This window comes from Puccinia triticina, chromosome 3A (genome assembly GCF_026914185.1).
Source record: "Puccinia triticina chromosome 3A, complete sequence".
Classification (NCBI taxonomy): Eukaryota; Fungi; Basidiomycota; class Pucciniomycetes; order Pucciniales; family Pucciniaceae; genus Puccinia; species Puccinia triticina.
The window spans coordinates 616,807-640,397 of record NC_070560.1 but is presented as its reverse complement, the minus strand read 5'-3'; the positions used below and the strand labels follow the sequence as shown (position 1 = coordinate 640,397).

At 45.0% G+C, this 23,591-nt stretch overlaps 4 protein-coding genes across 4 annotated transcripts; 1 reads left to right on the top strand and 3 right to left on the bottom strand.

The window, feature by feature from the left end:
• Positions 1-5,376: 5,376 nt before the first annotated feature.
• PtA15_3A63 (uncharacterized protein) lies at positions 5,377-6,762 on the bottom strand (the record flags this gene model as incomplete). The annotated part of the gene is made up of 1 exon (XM_053167627.1): positions 5,377-6,762. One exon carries the CDS (start codon positions 6,760-6,762, stop codon positions 5,377-5,379), a length of 1,386 nt encoding a protein of 461 aa, XP_053018254.1.
• Positions 6,763-7,500: 738 nt separating this feature from the next.
• Positions 7,501-8,685, top strand: PtA15_3A62 (uncharacterized protein; the record flags this gene model as incomplete). The annotated part of the gene is made up of 1 exon (XM_053167616.1): positions 7,501-8,685. The coding sequence occupies one exon, from the start codon at positions 7,501-7,503 to the stop codon at positions 8,683-8,685; it is 1,185 nt and encodes a 394-aa protein (XP_053018253.1).
• A 1,949-nt stretch (positions 8,686-10,634) lies between these two features.
• Positions 10,635-12,488, bottom strand: PtA15_3A61 (uncharacterized protein; the record flags this gene model as incomplete). Its single annotated transcript, XM_053167605.1, has 3 exons — positions 10,635-12,071; positions 12,141-12,343; positions 12,422-12,488. The coding sequence occupies 3 exons, from the start codon at positions 12,486-12,488 to the stop codon at positions 10,635-10,637; spliced, it is 1,707 nt and encodes a 568-aa protein (XP_053018252.1).
• A 6,814-nt stretch (positions 12,489-19,302) lies between these two features.
• PtA15_3A60 (uncharacterized protein) lies at positions 19,303-19,698 on the bottom strand (the record flags this gene model as incomplete). Its single annotated transcript, XM_053167594.1, has 2 exons — positions 19,303-19,536; positions 19,687-19,698. The coding sequence occupies 2 exons, from the start codon at positions 19,696-19,698 to the stop codon at positions 19,303-19,305; spliced, it is 246 nt and encodes an 81-aa protein (XP_053018251.1).
• Between the last annotated feature and the right edge of the window lie 3,893 nt (positions 19,699-23,591).

Sequence of the window (23,591 nt, the reverse complement as noted above, 5' to 3'; positions counted from 1 at the left end):
CTGCCCGCATGTGTGACTGGGGTCCAGGTTGACGTCGAGTTGCCGCTTGGGTCAGCGGGCCGGAAGTTTTGCCAGCTGTTTGCCCGACTGCTCTCTGGTGGGCGGGCTGACAATTTGGCCGTCAATTTGACAGCTGACGCTGTAAAGCTCAAAAGTGTTCCTGAGAACCTTTTGCTGAGTGCAGAAAGGGATGTATGAGGAAACCTCTGCCTTTCCTGGTTCACTAGACACTAAAACAAGCCCACCAATCTCAGATTGGCAGGTTTAATGTAGTGATAGTGGAGTGTTATCAAAAGATAACTGTTGTTATAAAGTGGGTGCGATGAAGTTGCTAAAATGTGTTATGAGTGAGGAGTCTGGACTTCAACCAGATGATAGTTGGTCAAAGAGGACCCCTCAGAGGTTTGTGTTATGTAATGTGAGTGTTGTGTAGAGTTGTTATTTCGTGTGTAAGTGTTCTGTAATATGTGTAAAACCAAAATATAGGGTGACTGATATATTGTGGAGTGAGCAGTTGTGTACTTTGTTATAGGGGAAACTGAGTGCAGGTAGTCTGCTGGGGGAAAGTTACAACAGAGGAGGAGAGCCTCCTTTTATAGACAACAGTGAGGGATTTTAGCTCCAGAGGAGCTCCACATGAGAGATTTTAGCTAGGTACATGAGGGTTTTTGGCTAGTACATATGTTGAATGGGTGAATGTGATTGGTCAGGACTGTACAGGTGATTATGGGTTATGACATGCAGGCTGAATCAGGAGGTGTGATTGGTCAGGACTGTATGTTAGTGTAGTCATGCTGTAACCAGGTCACCTGCTGTTGTTATGCAACAAAAATCCACTAGCGCATGCAGCTTAGTGCATGCAGCTATCACATGCAGCTAGCACCTGCATGAGTGCCTGCATGTGTACATTGTATGTATGTAAGTGATGATGCAGCTATGTGTAAATATGTATGTAGCTATGTATGTAAGGTGGACATCCGGACCCTGAACATCCGGTGAGACCCGACCAGGTATTGAGTCGGGTATCCGATTTGGTACATCCGACATCCGTCGGGTACCCGACTGGGTACCTATGAGGCTATGTTTCAGAGGCTGGAGCTCGGCAAGTGTCTGTCTCCAGCCTCTGGGGGCTTATTTTATGATTGAGGATTGCTCCTGGGGTGACCAATCGTTGTTTGTGATGTTACTGCTCATCAAATAGAACAAAAAGTACCACAACGAGCTATGTATCAATGAACAACAAGCTATGTATCATCAATCGCAATGCAATCAAGAATGAGGATGGTTTTCTTGATTACCAGTACACAGAATGAAAGAGAGGAACACATAGTGAGGGGGAAAAATCAGGCAGATGAAGTGGATGAGGTTGATGTACAGATGCGATTGATATCGATGACATCCTCATCAACCCAGTCCTTCAAGCAGATGAGGGCCTCGAGTGTCTCAACACACATCCGGTTTCGTGTATAGTCCTGGATGTGACGACCAGCCAAGAAAGCCCTCTTGGATGGGGCACTCGATGCAGGTACTGAGAGGTACGTTTGCGCCATGTTGGCGAGGGTTGGGAACTGTATGGAGTTGGTCTTCCAATACACAAGTGGATCACAATCTTTGTCTTCGCATTCGGATGCCAGATAGTAGTCAATTTCATCGTCCAGGGAGCAGAATTTTCTTCTCTTTTTCGAGAACAAGCTAGATTTCAGGGTATTTCTGGCGGCCGGTAGATCTGGGTCATTTAGCATTTGATCTTTGTTGTAGTGGTCGTTTGTGAATTTCTGAGCTTCGATCTTGAAGTTGTCCAGAACAGCTTGCTTGTCACATTTCATGATTTCCACGAGCTCAGGCATGAACACATTTGTTTTGATTCGAGGATCGAGCAAGGTGGAAAAGAGGTATACTGGTTTTTGAATAGCTGCATTGAAATAGCCGTGCAGCTTATTGAGCATGTCATTGGCCGATGGTATCAGTTCACAAGCATTGTAAGTCTTTGATGCCTGTAATTAATGGGCAGTTACAACAGTTAGCTTCTTGATGATACAGGCAAAGCAGTTTCAAGAAAAGCCTACTTCATCGAGTTTCTGTAACAGCATGAGGTATACCGGTGCTGCGAGCACTAAAGTGGTAGTCTTGTCCGGGGAAATTGTCTGAGTTGCCTCATTGAGAGGCTTCAAGAAGTCGCAGAGCTGTTTGAGTTTAAGCCATTTGGAGTGTTCAAGGCCATACTTCTCGGACAGGTTGTGGGTCTCACAAAATGCTGAAATACAAGACCGAAGTTTCCAGGCACGTTCAAGCATGTAGTATGTAGAATTCCAGCGTGTAGCTACATCTTGAACCATATTGAGCTCCTCTCCAAGCATTCTAAAGGTGATCTGTTTGAACGACGCGGCTTTCTGGGGAGAGTTTTTCAAGAAAGATGTAAGACCGCTGATCCGAGAGACAATAGACTTGACTTCAACTGGAGCAGGTTGATCATTCAAGATATTTGATAAACCACCCGGTACTGAAGTCGATGACTGCGAAGGCTTGGAGAACGCTTTGATTCCTGCTTGAGCTGCAAGGTTAATCACATGTGCCATACAGTTTAGTAGGCACTTCTCATTGTCGAACATGACGAGAGTTTTCAGGTGGGCACCCATCGTTCGATTGTTGGATGCGTTGTCCAAGGTAATGCAGAAGATTTTGTTGCCGATGTCAAAATCATTGAGTACCTCAACCAAGTGTTCTCCAAGTGCGACTCCTGTCTGACTTCCTTCCACGAGTCGAGCACCAAGGATTATTGAATGGAGTGTGAAGTTGGCATCAATCCAATGCGCTGTGACCCCAAGTACAGAAGAGTTGTTAGGCAAAGTCCAAGTATCACAAGTCAGGTTGATTCGTGATTTGTTTCCGCAAAGCTGCTCACAAAGCACATTCTTTCCCTCTCGGAAGGTTTGTCGAACGCAGGATGCTAGAGTGCCTTTGGAGCAGACAACATTATCAATGCTGGAGTTGCAGAGTCGAAGGAAGTGGCGAAAGTTTTCATCCTCAATTGTGTGGAAAGATACATTGCAGGTGACAAAAAAGCGAGTCACCGCTGAAGTAAAAGAAACGCGGTCAAGTGTCTTGATATGTTTGCCATCATACAAGAAATTGGTGATTGCCTTTGTGCCCGGCTTGTCTTTGTATATGTGATGTATACGATCCAAGTGGTTGGCCATGCTTTTTGTGGATCCTCTTTTGTCAACCAATAGTTTTGAAAGACACATGTCTGTACCTCCGGGACCGGAATTGACCTGGCAGATGTTGTAAGTGACGCCTTCAACTGTAACCATCTTGAAGTACCGCCAGACCCAGCTCTTCTTGATTGCCCGTATGGGTGTTTCCTGTGACGTAGGGGTTAATGTTTCGAGTTCTGAGTTGAAGGAGATCTCGGATTCGTCAGTTGTATGTTTCGGAGGCATCTTGATTGAGGATTCAAGTGCCCACATCAATTATCTCATGTACAGTTTCAGAAGATCCGGATACCCGATGTTGGGTTCGGGTATGCCGGATCTCTTGTCGGGATACCCGGTACCCGACCCGACTTGCCGGATGTCCACCTTATATGTATGTAACCGTGTGTGTAACTAAGTGTTGTAAATGTGGATTGTGTAACTGTTTGAGGTTGTAAGGGGTATTGTGAGTGTGTAAGAGTATGGAACTTCTGAGTGAGTGCCCTTATGAGTGTTCTGTAAGGCAAGACTAGGGGTGAATTTGTCCCTAGAAACTGAATCTTGAGGAATATTAGGGGGGTTCACAATAGGATAAAAATAAAACTTTAGAGCTAATTTTAAGACCTTTATGAACAACTTTTTAAAAAATAAAGATGTTGCTCTGATTCTCAGGGGATACCCAGTCCTGTACACCTTGCCAGATTTTTAAAAATTTGTTGATAAAGACCTTAAAATTGACTCTAAAATTTTACTTTTATCCTATTGTGAACCCCCCTATTAAGTGATTGATAAGAGGAAAAGGGAGATTAAGAGTAAAACTAATAGAAATAAGAAAGAAAAGCAGAAAATTTTGATTTTGGCATATGAGATACCATAAAGCATACCACAACGCGGGGGCTGTTTTTTGCCGGTCAACAATGGCTGAGGGGGGACCGTCAATTTGACGGCCGAACTTACGGCGCTTTTGACCGCGCTATGCAACCGCCGTGTATGGGAACAATTCACCATGCATAAACCTTGCTGCAAGGTGCATGAACAGACAACATAAGCAGTCAAGTAAATATTGTCTTTTCTGAGAAGCTTGGACACATTCACAAAATTTTATTTGGGGTAGATCCTGGCAGATCCCATATCTTTCATGTTTACTCCACGCTTAGTCTTGACAGGTGTCAGATGAGGCCCAAGGCTAAATCTAATCCCTGAGCCATCATTCTCCAGATGATGGTCAGGGAGTAGACTTTTGGAAAAACGAAGCTCATGTTCGGAACCGGAGAGGCTTTGTTACCCTCCCAGCCCTTCGTCAAGTAGCTGGGCTGCTGTCCTCTGCCCGAACGGAGGGACCGACCGAGCTCAGGACTGGTACACACGCTACAATCAAATGAGGGCTGTGGGATATTTAAGCCCAAAGTCTATCTGGAAGCTGAAAATAAATCCATAACACGAAACAAAAAATTACTGAAATTGTCCAAGCTTCTTGGAAAACACAATACATAATCCAAAAGTGACCCTTCCTGTGGGTTTCAAAAACTGGGAGAGGCACAGGATTGGGAGCATAAGATACCAATCTGAAATCAGTTCAGCCGCTCTGTACTCTAACCCAGCCATATCACTTTGAGCACCAAAGGAGAGCTAACATCTCATTCTGCATAATTCGAAAATCAAAACAAGATGACGATCTATGACTACACCACGGGTGCAACAAAATATTTTGAAAACCAGTTTGATTGGTTTTCAGAATATTTTTTTTAATTGAGTCCGGACGTCCTGAAGAACGAGTCGGACTAACCATTTTCAGATATTTTTAAAATATTTCTAGAACCACCTGAGGTGGTTTTGAAAATATTTTGGAAACCAATTTGGTTTGAAAAATATTTCCAGAACCATTTGAAATGGTTTTTGAAACCATTTGGATGCTCCTTCTCTCACGGCACGGTTTTTGGGACCTTTTTGGCAACAGAATTTGTCCACAAACCAGATTCAGACCAATTTGGTTCTGACAACCACTATCCAATCAATTTGGTTTTGACAACCATCCCAAAAACTTTTGGTGCACCCATGGTGTATTAACGACTGACTACTGTAGATTGACTGTATGTGGAATGGACTAAATGAGCGTATATGTAGATGTAAGATGTTTGGCTGTTGCGGTTGCTCTTGCGCTTGCCGGTGGTTGTAGAGCTGCTGATCAACTGGCTGGTCTGTTGCGGGCGGCCACAAGACTTTCCACATACCCCGTCACAATCTCGTTGAACAGCTGCTTGAAGAGCTTCGAAAGGTGCGTCTCCTCGTTGGGCGAATGCTCCCTCGCCGCAGCCGCCAGAGAGGCTCGCCAAGTCTCCATCCATCTGGTCACGAGCCGCCAGCCGAACTTCGATTGCGCGTCCACATCCACGAGATTCAACCCGCCTAGCTTCCCCAAGACCGCCGCCTCCGGGTCCAAGTAATGATTCTCGAGAACCCCCTCGACGTAGTCAAGGAACATCTTCCCCGCTAGGCTTCTCTGCGACTCCACGAACTCAATAACCGCCGCTTCGCCGCTCGCCGCCACCCCCGGAGCCGGAATGACCGTGTTGATCAGATCGACGTAGAACAGGTAGAGAGGTAACTGGGCCAGAATACCTTCCAAGTCGAGCGTCAAGTATCCCAGGGTCCCCCATGCTTGCAAGTACTCAATCCGAGTTCGAAGTCTCGTTCTAAGCAGCTTGAGTGTCTCTGCGAACCCCAGGAGCACTCGATCGGTGTAGACCTCCTTGAATTCTGGTAGCTGCGTAGCTTGCTGATCGATCTTCCTCCGAGCATCTCGCCTTCGGTGTACTTGCGCGGTCGTAAATTCTGCCGAGGGCGTGCCGGCTGGCCTGGACCTGCCGATCCTAGGCCGATCACTCGAGTCGCTCGTGCTTCTCACTCGGTGTACATCTTCGCCGAGGAAGAGCTGGATCTGTTGCTCCTCGATCCTCAACATCCGGTATTCGTTCTCCTGCTCTTTCCCACCAATCAATAGCTTCCCGTTGGTTAGTTGCAAACTTCGGACCGCTGCAAAGACCATCCAGTTCTCGGGTTTCGCCGGCATCGCAGAGTTGATGATCTTGAACCGAGGAGCAGCCTCCTTCCCAGCCCGGGAGCGTCGCGCGCTCGTCCCCGCTGGCCTGTCGCGTCCCCCGGTCGCCAGCCGCCTGTTTCCTGCCGGGCGTGCTTCATCCTCTAGCTCCAGCGCCGGCGACGGCCAGGTGAGCTCGGGATTGTAATCAAACCCGTGGATAGACGCCAAGCCCCGATTGAAATCGCATTGGACATTCTCCAGAAATACGAAGCATGTGAGCCAGATGACCATCCAGAACTGAACGATACAAGATGTCGTGCGTTTGTTATAAGAGTTTAGGCTTTGTCGCGGAACCATGCTGGAAGATTTCCTAGTAAATTCTAGATGTAGACTGGGGCAAGCAGGAACCCCTTCCACACCCCCCTCTATATATACCTTGCTTTGGGAGTCAGTCACGGCTTTTCCCGGATCAGTTCCGTTCCTCGGAGCCTGAGGTGAAGACTCAGTGGGCAGTGGGTCGATAAGATACATAAATATATCGGGGGGCTGAAACTTCGGCATACAGGACCAAGTTGAGAAACCCCAGGGCCCAACACCGGAGTGAACCAACCACATCACTCTTGGTTTCTGGCCATCCCGGTCGACTCGTCAGGCCTGCAGGTGCTGTTCGAGCAAGCTTGGCAAACCCCCTATCTTGATCACTCGCTTTGCAGTGCTCTGCACAGACATTGACCCACCAAGTCTTCAGAAACGGCTCATGCCAGAATCCCGGATAGGGACCAGGCCTACGGACAAACAACCCATCGGAAGATGTCCCGGAGGGACTTGTGTCAAGCTAGTGCTTGTACAGAATCGTTAACTCCAAGATATATACCTTGCTTTGGGAGTCAGTCACGGGTTTTCCCGGATCAGCTCCGCTCCTCGGAGCCTGAGGTGAAGACTCCAGTGGGCAGTGGGTGGATAAGATGGACCAGGCCTATGTACGGACAACCAACCCATCGTCCGGAGGGACGTGTGTCAAGCTAGTGCTTAGCCTTTACTGAAGCAAAGGGTTTCGAGGGGCTTGGTTTGCTCCTGAATTCGGGTTCCTGATGCCGGAAGATTCAGGTTTGAAACACCGAATATCTTATGACCCCAGGCTCCAAGGAACGGAACTGATCCGGGAAAACCCTCCACTCCCAAAGCAAGTTGTGTCTCGAAGTTGAACGGGTGGGGGCCATTCCTACTATCTCAGTCTCAAGTTCTTATTATCCATAGGATAGGATACAGATGGCTCCGGGACGAAGCCAAAACTCTTACACCAGAGTTCACCTCTGGATCCTCATCTGGCTCACTTGTTTGTTTCTGGAGAATGTACAATGCACGTCCGATCCGGACTATCCTATATGGCTGAAGAGGGCCCTGGCACGAGAACTTGATCCCTCTTGCAATCCCTCAGACCTCAACAGTATTCCGTCGCCACAATCTCCCCTGATATCCCATGGCAACAATCAGCGACCACAACCTGTTGATCAGCAAGAGTGGCAAAATGACCCGGCCAACGAACTCGAAACCCCAGCACGAAAAAAGTTGAAAACCTTCAGCCCCAACACTCGTCCTTTCCAAATCATCCATGCTGAGCGGCCAGTGGAAAGCGAGAGACGAGTGATCTTTGAAGCGGTCCGAAGTTTGGAACAGACCACCGGGGACAAATTGATTGGTAACGAGGGGGAAGGCGAATACAGGATGCTTCAGATCGAGGAGGATCAAATCAACACCTTCCTTCTTCATTGTGTACACAGAACAAGAAAAACAAGCCCCTGTCCTGTAATCGGCAAGCCCAGACCACCAAGCCAGACTGCTCATGATTTTACCTACCAACAAGTAAGAAAAAGGCGCGGCACGGTCGGGCGATTTAATATCGAAGCCTCCAAGCTAGCATTGCGGCCGCTCTACACCGATCGTGTCGTCCCGAAGTTCGCAGAATCACTCGAGCGGGTTAGACGCAGAGTAAGAGATAGGACACTCAACTTAAGCATAACAAATTACTTGATAGACGACTTGGAGAGAATTCTGGGCACATTACCTCTCTACCTGTTCTACGCAGATTTGATCAACACAGTCATTCCAGCCCCTGCAGGGGTGCTGGGGAGCGAAGGCGCGACTACATTCGTGGAATCACAGAGGCGAAAAGCTGGGCTACAGTTTTTCCAGCACGTATCGGACCTTATTGAAGATTACTACGAACCAAACGACACGTTCCTTGGAACGGGCAGTTTAGCCAAAACCAAATTATCAACGGTCTCCAATCATTCTCCCTTTTGTTGGGCCATCTTAACCAAATGGATCGAGTCCTCAAGACCTTCATTAGCATCTCGAATTATGACTCCTGACCCAAAGGCTATAAGAGTGATTCCCTCCACTTTCAAGCAATTCTTTAACGAAATCTTAACCAGTTATGTAGAAAAGTTGTAGAAGCCAATGATCACTCTCAATTCAAGCTTCCTTTTGCAAACTTCAGATAAATAAATATAAGCAGCCTTGTCTTGCCGACCTGGCATGACGGCGGGTTGATAGGCAGGCCAGGTTGATAGGCAGGCCAGGTTGATAGGCAGGCCAGGTTGATAGGCAGGCCAGGTTGATAGGCAGGCCAGGTTGCCCTGTACATCTATCCTGCTCAGTCTGCCGGCAAGCTGTCGTGCCCGACAGGGCTGGCGGCCTTTACATTGACGCGTATTGTACGTTCTCCAGAAACCAATACGTGAGCCAGATGAGGATACGGAAGGGAAGTCTCGAGGAGCTCGTGCGTTTGGAAGAGTTAAGGCTTCGTCCCGGAGCCATGCTGTAGGCTTGCCTATTATAATTATAAATTTAGACTGAGAGCGAGTGGTCAAGTCCCATCCCCCCCCCCCCCCCCCCCCTAACTCCAAGATATAAGCTGCTTTGGGAGTAAAGGGTTTTCCCAGATCAGTTTTGTTTGGCCTTTCCTTGGGGATTGAGGTGAAGAATCAGTGGGCAGTGGGTGGGTGATTGACCCACTTGATAATGAAAGAGTTCACAGGACCAAGAGATTTATTTCTAGTTAGAGTCTAGAAATAACAACAAAAATAGTTATAAGTAACAATTTAAGTAAAACTTTGTTTTAACTAAGAGCAGGCGGTGGACTGCTCTCTAATAAGATGAAATGAAATAAAGAAAAGTTTTTTTCTTTCATCTGTCTAAAGGAGACGATATCAGTGAGGGCTCTTGACTCCTCTTGTCCAGCTTGTTTGGCTTCTGCGCAATGGCTGAGAAGTTGAGAACGTTGTCTGTTTGAGCAACACCGGTCTCATCTTCAGCCTTTTAGGGCCTGTACCATGGGCCTCAATTTTGAAACATTTCACCTTTTTTTGCCCTGCACACAAAAATTGAAAACTGGTGGAGGGTTCAAATGTTGAAATTCTCCACATTTGGGCTCAAGCCTGCATTTTGGCCAGGCTCAGTTTTTGTCCCGAGAAATTTTGAGGCAAATAAATTTGGAAAATTTCAATTTTCATGCCCTATGGTACAGGCCCTTATTTCTTTTGCCTAGCTTGGGACACGAGAACCTAAGTACAAGAACTCAACGTCCGTCTTTCCAGTTCTTGGAGTAGGAACGGTTCAGTCGGTCTGAATCTGCAAAACTGGGACAACGCATGTCTCCTCTCCAGGGATTTTGAACCTAACTCACCTTCGGTGTTTGTAAATTGTAGTGATTTTCTCCGTAAGAGATCTTGAACTGATTTGATTCTCGAGTCTGTTGTTGCAACCAAAGTGTGTTTCTGCGTTTACAATAGTGCAATCAGAACTGCAGAAATGGTTTGCTTTGCTTACCCAGTGTCAGGGCAAAAAAAAAAATAACAATATGCTACATTAACAATGCAGTTAGTGTATCAGCCCAGTGTTGCCACAGAGAGAGCTCAGAAGAATGGATGTATAGTAGTGCCGAAAAATATGTGATAGAACTCTCTTCAAGCTCACAACAACAAAAAAGGAGCAAGTTGGACTTCCCCAAAGTCAAACAATGAAATTCGCATCAGAAGAAAAAAGTTGAGAGCTTACAATCTTGCTCAACCAGTTTCTTTGAATAGACCCAGAAGATGCAAGTTCAACAAAGTTTGTAGTTTAAATCTAAACCTTGTTATACTGGTACTAGTAGTTAGTAGTATGTAGTCGTAGTATGGAGTAGTAGTAGTAGTAGTAGTCGTATGTAGCAATATAAGTTTACATCTCTGGCCAAAGAACAACAATTCATACAACACCAAAAAGAGAAGGAGAACAAATGAGATGTGGGATGGCAAAACAACAACAACAACAGAGGGTTAAGAATACGAGAAGCAAAACAGAAAAACAAATTGGAAAAGGGTTGGTTTTTTTGAGGATGTGTCTGTATTTTGTTTTTGTGGTTAGAGAAGATCGAAAGCGGGATGCTCGGACGAGATCCAATTGAACCCGGAGTTCCACGCGAAGAATTGGAAGGACAGTTTACGGTACCAGAGGGGCAAGAGGATCTGTGCGTTGTTGAGCGGGAATGGGAGCTTTGACGAGGCCGGGGCGGGATCCGAGGAGGGGGAGGCAAGCTTGAAGAGGACGGATCCGAGCAGAGCGTCGTCGGGGGAGTTCTTAGCGCGGGAGAACCCGATGGGCGTGTTGAGGAGGCCGAGGTTTTTGAGGGAGGGGGCGTTTTGGAGCGCGCACGCGAGGTGGGCGGGGGACGAGAAGAAGAGCAGACGGGGGTCGATGAGCAGGGATTCGAGGGAGGCCAGTGGGCCTGAGGGCTCGACCGTCGACACTTCGTCGGGGAGCAGGAGGGCTCGGGTGGGTGTCTGGAGACGCAAGACGCGCAGACGACTGAGGCCCGATAGGTCTAGCTCGGCGTATTGGGCCGCCAGGGTCGCGCCGGGGACACTGGCGGCGGCTGTCGGCTTGCTGTCCGCGCCCGTGGGGAACAGCAGCAGGGAGGGGTCGTACTTGAAGTCGGTCCAGGCGACATCGAGCCGCTCGAGCGTGTCAGCCAGTCGACGAGGGCCGTCCTTTCTGTGTGTGTGCATGTCGGGTTCTTTCGGGCTGGGCGAGGGCGAGGGCGAGAGAAGGTGGTTGATGGCCGAGATGTGGTGCTGGTCGATGAAGGAGTTGGAGATGGAGAGGGCCTCGAGGGCGGTGAACCTCTTAGCAAAGAAATGGGCGTCGCCGTCCGAGAGCTCGCAGTCGGTGAGGCTCAGGGCGCGGATGGATCGCCAGGGCTGAGAGCATTTCTGTTGCGGGTAGCAGTCGGGCTCGGGGTTGGGGGAGTAGCGGGAGAGTGGACGATGTGGCTGGGAGCGGAAGTTGGAGAGGTGGAGCGAGCGCAGGTTGGGCAGACAGACGAGCAGGAGGTTGAGTTCGGCTGCATGGAGTTCGATCAGGGTGGCTGCCGCTTGCTGGGCTCTCCTGGGGGTGGGGCGAGCAGTGGAGGATGATGCTGGCTGGGGTGTGTGTGGGGTGGTGGGGAGAGTGCTGAGCAGGGCCGAGTCTTCCTGGGAGCGGAACTGGATGGCGAAGCGGGTGATCGACTGGGGCAGGAAGATCTCCTGGAGCTCGAGGGGTGCGGGGAAGAGGATGCCGGGGGAGCATCCCCGGATGGAGAGTGATCTGAGGGCGGTGAGCGGCTTGAGCAGCTTGCTGAGCAGTTCTCTGATGAGCTGGTGGTGGTGCTGGTTGGTTGATCTGATCAGGTCTTGCTGGTTGATCGAGATGACGATCGTCCTGACCAGGCGGGGCAGACACTGGTTTGGAGAGTTGAAGAGCTTGGCGAGTGCTTCTAATCGGTTGATGGTATGGATCGAGAGGTGTTTGAAGAAGACCTGGTCGATAGGAAGGTTGTGAGTGACTGTTGTTTGGTTGGTTGGGTGGTTGGTTGGGTTTTTGCATACCTCTGCTCCTATTCTGGCCCATCTCCTGTTGATCAGTCTGAAGGAGGTGGGTGGGGATGGCCAGTGTGTTCCTTGAGCCTCGTCTGGTTGGCTGCTGAATCCGAATCGATCTGGGAGATGGTTGAGGATGAGCTCGAGTAGATGGTCGGGTAGTCTCCCCTCGCCGTTCTTGCTGGATGGGTTTGTTTGCTGGTCCGTCTGATCTGCGGTTAGTTTTATTTTGTTGTTGTTGTTGTTGTTGTTGCTGCTGCTGTTCTTCTGGCGTGGCTTGTTCCGTTTGCTGGTTCGTGGCTGGCTGGTTCTGCTGGTTGCTGGTGAGCTCGGCAGCTGGCTGAAGCTGAACTGCATCGTTCTGAGTGTGTCGTGGCTGGCTCTGGCTGGCTGGCTGGCTGGCTGGCTGGCTGGCTGGGGGCCGGGGGTGGTTTGCACAGCACTTCGCGAGGGAGAGTGGATTACATAATCCTACGTCATCGCCCGATACACCCAGGGTCAACCGTCAGACCCTCCCACCCCAGAACATCCAGACCCTTGCCACTGTCCATCATCTCCAGTTTCACCTCACCTGATCCATCAGACAAGACCCAATCAACATTCAGATTAAAACTGGTATGTTATCAGCAAATTAAACACAACTACTTAAATCACCAGAAATGGAAACAAACTGGAATTAAGAAAAAAAAAAAAAAAAAAAAAAAAAAACATGCTGTTATGTACCACTGATTTGTGTTGGCTTGGAAAATTTAAATCTCAAGATTGGAGATCTGAGGTTCAAGTCATGTAAAATGTCTTCACCGTGTAGAGATAGAGACTTGATATCAGCTGTCATGAAATCCGAAAAACTGAACATTTCTATCTTCCTATTCTTGGTGGTCACCAAACTATTGTATACTTCTCTGAATTCAACAAAAACCTCACTCAGCTTCTTGACATAGCTCTGATAGATGGAGGGTTTGAATCCAATGGCTGGATATCTGTCATTGTTGCCTATCTTGTGATAACTATCAGCAACAGCTCTCAAGTAGGAAAATCTCATTGACAGCACTGCAAGTTTGAAGAACTCTTCATGCTCTGGAGCTTTATCTTCAAACACAACTTCCAATTTTCCAACATCCTTGCTTGGGGAAGGCCTGATACTTCCAAATCTTCTTACACAAAGCAAATAATCAAGTGTTAGTCAACAGCACAGCTTTTCCCTGTAGAGTTCTATTTTTAGATCAACTTCTGAAATTACTTACAATAATAAATTGCTTGTTTTCTGATTTCTGTATGAAGAATAAGGTTTATTGAATCAATCATGAATCCTCTACTCTCAATCTACCATGAAGATTCACTAACAAATATGACAGGCCTGATGATATCATCCTATTCAAGAATGAAGTCTCTTGAGTTCTACAAAAAATTCAGGAAGCACTCAGCTGGTTTATCATCTCAATTCTTCCAAAATCTGCATAATAATCACTTACAAAGAATTTTGCAATGGGTTTCTCTCAAGATTGAGGAATGGGATCTCTTTCAGCCTATTTAAGCAGAAAAAAAAGTCATGTGTTTTCCATTTAATTGATAATTCTTCATATAGGAATCATTTAAAAGAAAGAAAAATTACACACAATTCTTGGGCAAACAGTGGATCTATTTGTGTCTCAATTGACTCCAAAAGACAACAGATAGATCTTCTCAGCGGTTCTCCATATTCTTCATTGTATCCAGACAGTGACTGAGGGTGTTTCCAAACAAGTGAATGAATCATATGCCTAATTTCTTCTTCAAAGCCTTCCAAATTGGCATAAGTAAGTGAGGAACCGGGCTGACTGGATAGTTCTTCCAAAGAATTTGATTTGTTTGATTCAGGGGGGATATCTAATTTTCTCAGCAATCCTTCAAAATAATAAGAATCATGGTAACCTGTTGATAATCCTTCTAGTGTGTACCAATTTGAATCACTATGCTTCCTTATCCTCTCTACATGGAAAACAGTATCTATAATGAGTTCTTCCTTTTTGCTCAAGTCTTTTGAACAATAACACAAGATATTGTCAATATATCAATACACTTTCATAATTTACATGGAATTTTCAACTTACATGTAACCATTTTGTTTTGTGTTTTCCAATACCAGTGTTCAGTTAATTCTGAAAAGTCATCCCAAATATTCAATCCCAGTGTGTCACTGAAATTGATGCACGCATGGTAAATGAGCTCCTTCACCATCTTTTCCTCATGAAAAAGCTTTTGTAAATCTTCCTGGTCAACAAATTCACTTTGAACTGAGAATGCTAGGGTCTTGAACACATAATTCCAAGCTGTTAGAGGCATAAATTTCCTTTCATCAAGAAAGCTTGAGTTTTTAAATTTCTTCTCAACTTTCAAGTTTGCATCCTTGAATAGAATGCTGTATTCTGTTATAAGTTTTTTTAGTTTATTGAGTAGGAATTCTCTGGAATTATTGAGTTCAACAGTTTCCCTGATAGTTCTTTGAAAATGGAGCTGAATGTTTACATCCCCTTTATCTGATTGTAAACTTTTCACGGTATTGGTAGTTGAATGATTGGCAAGCTCCACTAATTTCTGGTTTATGAGTTTATGAATAATTTTGTTTGATTCTTGGAATGTCTTGATTGCCTGGTTCAATGTTTCAGCAGGATATGATTGGTTTTTTCCCCTATTCTTCATCCAATGAAACTGTTGCTTGAGCTCATCCTGATAGATTAAAACTTCTTTGAAATATCTTTCAAGGGAAACCACTGCCTCTACATCAAAGAAAACAAAAATTGGGATATAAGAAATTGTATCTCCAAATCTGAATGAGCCAATCAAAACAAAGAACTTGCCTGGATTGGGGCTATTATGTTTGATAAATTGTGAGCCTGAAAAAGGAAAGAAAAGAATTAATTCCCTAGAAATATTCTACCAATTCAATTGGTTTCAGACTAACCTTTCTGAGCTTCTATTGACATTTTTTCCACTTTTTCTCTCATCCAATTCCTCTTCAAAGTTTTTGGGAGAAAGAAACTATCCAAAAGAAATGGACTATTCATTTTGGAATCACTTGCCATTGAGTTGAAACTACCAAGAAACTTTTTTGAAGGAACTGTGAGTGTTTGTTTTTTGGTAAAGGAGTATAAGTTAATATTCATAATCTGCATTGAAGTTAAGAAAGAATATGTTAGTAGAAAACAAAAAAAAAATTACCACTTGGCCTTGGTGGAAGGCCAATCATTTCACTTGGATTCCTGAGGCTCAAAATACTATAGACAGTGAAGAATGAGATTGACCATAGGAGAGCTTGAAGGGGCAAAAACTGAAGCATATCTGAGATTAAATATGGGAGGTTTTGAAAATCAGATAAACTATTTGATTTGGATACTCAACAAGAAGATATCAGTAAGTTAAATTAATTACAAACTGTGATTAAAGGATTATGGGCATTACAAAATTTGATGAGTCAGGACAGAGGCAGATTTATAAGCTGGCAGGATTTCAATGGTTGTGAAACTGAATTTTTCAAGATGAAACATATGCCTGTGACAGTGAAACAAATAAAGTGCAAAGTTTTTTCAATTTTTCAAGCCACATACATGCTGAATAACCAACTTTCTTGTGTGGTACTCCCAATAAAATCTTGAGACACTGATACACATCATGATACATGCCCATAAATCACTGATACACATCATGATACATGCCCATAAATTCCAAAAATGTTACCTGTTTTACCATTGGTATACTGTCTGTGTACAACACATACATATATAAAACAATGCATGACATTTGATGGGAAAACATGTTTCCAAGTTTTCAACCTTCACTCTAGACAAAATTTTGGATACAGTCTGTGTTAGCATGGGAATTCTGTCATAGAATTCTGTGAATAATTCCAAAAGAGATGTGAGCAAACCGGAAACTGCATCAAAAATGGACCTCACATTGGAAACTACTTGTTTACCTCAATTTTTTTTAAATTGCATTGCAAAAATGTTTTTTACATCAACGGTTTTCATTTTCAACAGGATTGCATCAAGCTGGACACTGGTGAAACTCATAGTGTATTTCAGGTCTCATTACTCCCTTCAGAGTCCAAAGGACTGGCTTATTTTCTAAGGTGTCCCAACTCCCATTTGATACAATGCAAAAGACTAGGATTTATTGCAATGGCTAGACTTTAATGATGACTATATACTACTGACTACTTGATTAAGAAACAAGAGTATTGCTGAGCAGCTATTAATCTAGGAGCAGACATTTGACCACTCTCTACTTGAAGAGTTTGATAAATAGGGAGCATGAGTCTTATGATTGAGCTTTGCCAATCTGTTCCCAATCACTCTGTATTAGTTTACTGTGTATTAGCTTAGATCCTACAAGAGGTGTCAGAGACACATTGGTCCTTATTCAACTTAGTCTATTGAATTTCATGATCTATTCCATATGTCTTGTTTTTCTTTGGAAAAAAAGCCAAGGAGTATTGCAATGTTATATACAATCACAATGATATTCTTCTCTTTAGCCTCTGTGTCTGAGCTAGGAACCGTTTCAACTCACTGATTGACTTTCCTTCTTTTTGAGAGGAATCAGTCTGTCTGGTCTTTTCTTTCTTGACTTTGTCTAGAGAAATAATAATGTGGCATTTAGCACACATCTAGTTAGTTAACCATTAAAGAAAGAAGCAGCTACCTTTGGTTCTGGCTGTGATTTGATCTCTTCATGATGGGGACCAGGATTTACCACTGATCTAAGCTTGTGTATCACAGAGGAAGTGTCTGCATTCATCAAAATGATGTGATCAGTTTCCTCTTTCTCACATTGCAGCTTGGACTGTGGAACAGGGTTGCTTTCGTCATGTGGTGCTGCAGCTGATTTAGCTCCCAGTACTTTTCTCAACTTATGAGAAAGATACTGTTCACCCAGGTTTGAATTCTCACACCACCTGCCTGAGAAAATTAGGAAACTCAGTCCTTTGTTTTGATTATTATTTGTGCATCTATCTCTTATCAGCTGACTACAAAGTTTTGTAAATTCTTTTCTTGGTACTCATTTTCTTTGACAAAGCTTGGTTGTCTGTGGTACCCTATCATTCAAATCCACTGTTCTTTCAAAATTGTGAATGAGTTCTTGAATAAAAACAGAGGGTCACGCTTTATCTTGGTGGCAATTCATACAAATCTATGTTACATATGACTTGCACCAGTTGACATGGCTTGTGAGACAATGGACCTGAAAATTGAAAAGTTGGCTGGGACATTTGCTTGTGTATCTTCATCTTGTAGGCCAGGTTAGCTCTGAATCCCCCACTTTGCTTTGTGGTAATCTTATTACAAACCAGAAGTGTCAGCCTTAGAGATACATCAAGTATCCAAAAGACTGCAATAACTCAGTAAATAATAATAATTATTAAATTATTATTGCAGAATCTGATTCCTTATCATAAATTAAGGGGGGTCACCCACCTCAAGTACCCCCTTATTCCTATTCCTTCATGTACTAATTGTATAAATAAGAATTGGCCCCAGAAAGCGCCCAAAAATAGTATTACATACAAAAATTTAGTAAAACAAACAATGTACATAAAATTAAAACTGTTGTACATTAATGAGTAATATTACTCGTGTAAAAATACCCCGTGAAAGTATTATGTAGACTTCTACTGAAGCTCTTTCACATGACAATTGGTTATAAACATGTCATGTGACAGAGTCAGGGAAATTAGTCTATTACAATACAATTAAATTACCCACAGCCAAGCCCTTTTCACGGCTACACCCCTGGATACTCCCATAGGGAGAAAAGGACTCAGTGTTTACGCCCACTGAAGTCCCCTCTATAAATAGAGGCCTATTTGGCCCTCAGGAAAAGATCCCCCAGACCATTCACCGCCCATAAACTGTAAGTTTGCCGTGAATATTCTCCTCTGCTACATTTGTAGCCACTTTTTCCTTATAAACCATCCCCTGCACGTAAAATCCACTGGATTAAACCCTTTAAATCATCAAAAATCCCTTATTAGCATATTTAAAGCTTTATCCTTATAAGTAGTTGCCGTAAGACCTCCGCCTCTGTCAAGCAGCCAATCAGTTTAAGCGCTTACCACCTACTTTTTACGCCTAATTTATTCCCTGTAATTAATAATTATATATTATTAATTAAATAATAAATTCTCCTCTTTTAAAGAGTGTTTAAAACCCTTGTAGTGGCCACATTCACCACGAAGCAAGTTTAGTAATTTACATTACTAGTGTTTACATCAGCACAGCTATAGTGCTAGGGACCAAAACCCTTAATTTTGACGGGTTTTTGCCCTAAGCTTCATAAACAGAGCTGTCAAGAAGAGCAGGGAGAAGCTTGTTTTGTTTCAATCATTGTAGGACTTCCTGTCAATCTGGAAAGTCAGATCTGAGCCTCCAAATTTCAGATTTTGCAGGGAAATCTGGGTCCCCAAAGATCCCCAAAGTGATCCAGAGTTCAGATTTCCCTGCAAAATCTGAAAATCCACATTTATTTAAAATTGATGGGAAGTCCTCCATTAAGCAACTGATGACATGTTCCTGAAAGCCGTAGGGTTTGTGATGTACTTGCACACACTGCGGCAAGTTCAAAAGAACTTGATTGCATGAGCCAACATGCTTATACATGAACAAACCAAAAGCAAAACTGACTACCTTCAATATCCAATGTGTTGCCCAATTTAAAGCAGACCAAAAAAATACAGCTTTTTGGCAAAGAGAAAGCCCTCAGAATAATCCAAATGTGGTTTGGAGTATATAAACTCAAGTGATAGACTGATGGTGCAAACAACCTAGGAAATCAAATATTGATTTCATATGAGGGTAAATAATCTTCCAACAATGTACATTTTCCAATGTATTTTTGATAAAGTCTTATTCTTTTCATTTTTTCATTTCTTTATTCCTGTATTTTTACGAAGCTTCTTGCTTTGCTTTAGATGTTAAAACCACTTACAAAGAAAAATTTGATAAATCTGCGAATCATGCATGAGCAGATGATGATTCAAAAGATGCAAGATAAGCCAGGCTGATAAAAAAATTGATTACATACTTTAATAAAATACTGGGACAACAATTTAACTAGGTTATTTTAAATGGACAACAACAGTGCGTGCGAAGGATCGGAGACGAAGGAGGGAGTGACCAAGGGGAGCTTCAGACGTTCAGACGACGTCGACTAGGAGGGCCTTTTCGAGGATAACTTTGCCTTCTTTGTACTTTTGATTCTGGTCGTACGCCCGCTCGTATTTCCAGCCCATGGTCGTCCCACACTTAGAGCAAAAGATGTCCCGGACCGTGTGCAACCCCGTCGTCATCGGTCGGTCCTCAGCCTCGCCTAGACTAATGTTTACTGCGCTTGTAAATAGATAAGCCCGGCCGTGTTGACCGTTGAATTGCTAGAACAATCAGATAATGACAGATTAGTAAAAGGAGCTTCGCAATTTGCGGGGCTGGCCACTGGTCTTTCTGTTTTCTTTCAGTTTATCAGGAGACCACGATTGAAAGGAGAGAAGAGGTGATAAAGTTTTGAAGGCTTAATGATTTACTCTAGAGATCATATGATCAATTGTCGCGAGATGAGTCCGACAAGTGCTGCAACCAAAGATTCGGGAACCTGATAAAAACTCTCGGTGTTGAAGCCCCATCGATAGCAGCCGGTATCTGTGGTCGGAGATAGTCAAGATGAGGCGTAGTGAGAGCTAAACCAGGGGGATCAGAGAAAAGCCTTTTCGACGGCTATGTTGTTCGGCTGGTTGGTTTCAGTTCTCTTGGTTGGTCGGAGCCTAGCTTAACTAAGCCTCTCGAACGGAGGGTCCGGGGGACCCCGCCCGGAGGGCTCTCCGCAGGAGAGGCTTACGCCTAATGTCTGAAGTCTGGCAGGGAAAGGAAGGATATTCAACCCCAAAACCACTAAATATTTATTTAAAAATCAGCAAAATATGTACAAAAAAAACTGCATAGACAGTTTCATTGGCAGTGCTGATGCGCACCCTCACCCAAAATTTTGAGCAAAAATTTCCAAAACTGATTGAAGGAATCCGTTTTGAAGGTCAAAGGAATCCTGAAGGATATTACATTGCTCTGAAGATCCATTTTTGGATTTTCTGATAATATGCACAATTGAATTTCCTATCTGCAACAAAATGCAACACTACATGTGTAGGATCTGCAGGTTTGCGGATTCAGGATCCACTAGGCATGATGGTTGTGCATCCTTAGTTTACATTTCTTCATGTTTTTTTATTTTTAAAACATTAGTACAGTGCAAATGGTTTGGATTGAGGAGATGAGACCGGTGCCAAATGAAAGCTGAGGTCCAGAAGTATCTTTTGGCTCTGGGGAAGGTCCACAGGACCTGAGGGGAAGGCTGGCTGAGGGTTAATATTTTCCCTCCAGCCATTTGTGATTTCTTTCCCAGCCAAAATTTCGACATTACGCGCAAGTCCCTCCCTGCAGGAGGGGCCGCTTTGCGGCCAGCCACAGCGAGCCTCCCACCAGGGGGGACTTGTGTTAAGTTAGGTCGGAGCAATGGGTTTTTCAGAGCGATGGGTTTGACAGACAAACGGGCTGTAAAATTTGAATGCCAACTCGTCCAGCTGTAGCCGTGCCCGTGACACCCGGACACCGGCTCCAAGATCACCCCGGGCAAACCCAGGTCATGTGAGCCAAACATGTTGCGCAGTCCTGTAGGCCTTTCAGGTTCTGGAGGACCTGTCACACTTACAGGACAGCTTGCGCGGTACACAGCCTGCAGCTGTCATACAGTCATACATACATATTTACTTACATAAATAAATGATATGCAGGAATTCAACCAAATAACTGCAAGCCGCGGTGATGTCAACACTGCCATAGACCACCATTCAAATTGGACACAACCACATAACTACTATTACACAACAACATCATCACAAGTCATCACAGGCCATCACCTGACATCACACGCGCCAAACACACTACATAGCTTAACAGAAGTCCCCTCCGAGGAGAGTGTGGGGAAAGTGTGACTGTGTATGTAGTTGTTAGCTGGAAAGATGGGAGTGGCAGAGGAAGTTCACCAGGGAAGTGGTTAGGCCGTACTCGTTGTGGTGAAAGAGGCCGGACCCAAATGATGGTCAGGCCGCGCACCTCTTCCAACTAAACAAAAAAACCAACAGTCGTTTCAAGCTAGGTTGACCCACACTTGATCGATCCTAGTAGTGAGAAGAGAAGAGGATGCAAGGAAGTTAGTTGTCAGTTTTGAGTGGTGAAAGGGGCCGGGTATGAATGCAGCTCAACAGCACCCCTTCCACCAGTAAGTATCAAGTTCCAACAATTTCTTCAAGATCAAGTTGACTTACAGTTGATCAATCCTGGAGGTGAGAGCTCAGAGGAGTGGAGGAGATAGTTATCATCCACGTTGATCATTTGAGGGGCTGAAGGCCAGCAAAAAAGATAAGAGGCAGATTCCGGCTGAGTGTGTGGTGTGCGCGCGGTGACTATGTACATATGTGTAATGTGTATGCATAGGTCTGTCATGTAAATACATACATAGTACAGGCTCCTTTTGCTGGGAAAGTGTTGGCTGTTGGTGGGTTTTTGAGGTTATGTGTGTACAGTGTGATATTTGCTGTATGGGCTTGTGTGATGTCTGGTTGTGGGAGGTTTTGTCAGCCCTTTTGACTGGTTTTGGTCACCTCTGACACATGATGATGTACCTAGCAAATTCAGCTGTTGCGCGGTTGTACCGCATGAAAACCTGTCATGCATCTGTGACATGACCCAGGCCACTGTTTTTTTTTCGGTGGCGTGCAGGATCACGTGACCTGTTTGGCTTTCATGACCCGTGTTTGCCCGGGGTGGATTCTCCCAACAGGCTTGGGCCTTCACCTTGTTTCAGGATTCTCCGCCCTTCCGGCGGGCTCCAACCTCACCCTTGCCTTGGCAACAGCTCCGGGTATTCTTACGACCAGCGCCTCCGCCTCAAGACGACGAAGGCGCCCCTATCTACAGTTCTTTTCTCCCTACGTGTTTCTGTGTTTGGGCTTTAGGCCCGTTTCCTGTGTTGTATTCCGGCTTGTCCCTAAGATACCTCGCCGGTTACATTCTAGTATTCCTGTTATGCCCTGAGCCCCTCAGGGCTCTCCCTGAGGGAGCGCCCTCCTTGTCTACGATGCCTCATGATAGCCGCAGGGTATAAATAGACCCTGCTGGCCCGTTGTTTTCCTTTTTCCTCACGCATTTACATAGCTACGGATACATACGTATCTCTTTGCGCTTTTCCTGTCATTTCGTGCCTGTCACCGAGCTTTCACAGCTTCGTACCCTGTCCCGCTTAGTCTATAGCCCACCCTGCTATACAGCGGTGCTGACTACAACAAGCAGGTTGGGTTCAGACTCAGTCAAAAAACGACCCGACCTCTTTGTTGGGTTTGGATTCGGGCAGCAGATTTCACCCAACATTTACCTTTGGTCAGGCTTGGGCACTGTCTTCCAATCCAAACCCAACCCGATTACATATTGTTTTCACAATTTGCGTACGTGTGGCCATGGGTCCAACATATTCATCATGATGTGTTCACACATTTTTAAATCCCAGCAGCTGATCAGCTTAAAATAAATATGATGTTTCTGACCCAAATTCCACGTGGTTTTTGTTGCCTAGGGAGGATACAAATTTAAATAAATAGTTAGACTTTAAGCCCAGTTTGACCCCATAACCAATCCACAATTCTAGGCCGGGGGGAGGCCTCTAGCCTAGCTCACGTGTGCGCGGGGGCTAGGCTACAAGACCCGCTTTGCAATGTCCTCATGTGCACAGACCTGCACTTCCGGTAACAGAGCATGACTGTAACCCCCAAGCCCTGTAGGGGATTGGGATTTGTTTTCCCCCCTTGAGCCCGACTTCATCAACAAAAGTCTTCACGCTACCCATTTCAATATTTTCTTCCTTCACTAATCACACAGACGAACTCCTTGGGACTCAAGCAATAAGGCTGTTCCCCAAAAGCGGGGTTTGGCTCATGACCCAGGGTCCGGGGCATCGGGATGGGCCTTAAAAATGCCCCAAACCCCGGGGCATATAGTGTTATTTTGCGGAAGGAGGATTTTTTTGGGGGTGGTGTCTTTTTTTTTGGATTTTTTTTTTGACATTAAAATGGCCATATGTAGTATATACAGGTTCATTCTAATGAAACAAGTTGAGAAGCACAAGCAAGAACCCCAAGGAAACGGGTGTAGGCACTGATAAAAGATGAAAGGATGTTACAAGGGGCCATTGAAAGCCTGGTACCATCCCTCGAGACACAACAGGTGATTGATGTTCCTTGGTTTGAGGGCGGATTGCTGCCAGGAGACAATTTGTTGGCCTTTGGAGAATACACGCTTGGAAGCCGCGCTTGTTGCCAGGATCGACAGGTATTTACGAGCCATTTTCAACAGGATAGGATAAGTCTTGTTTTGACCGGCCAAT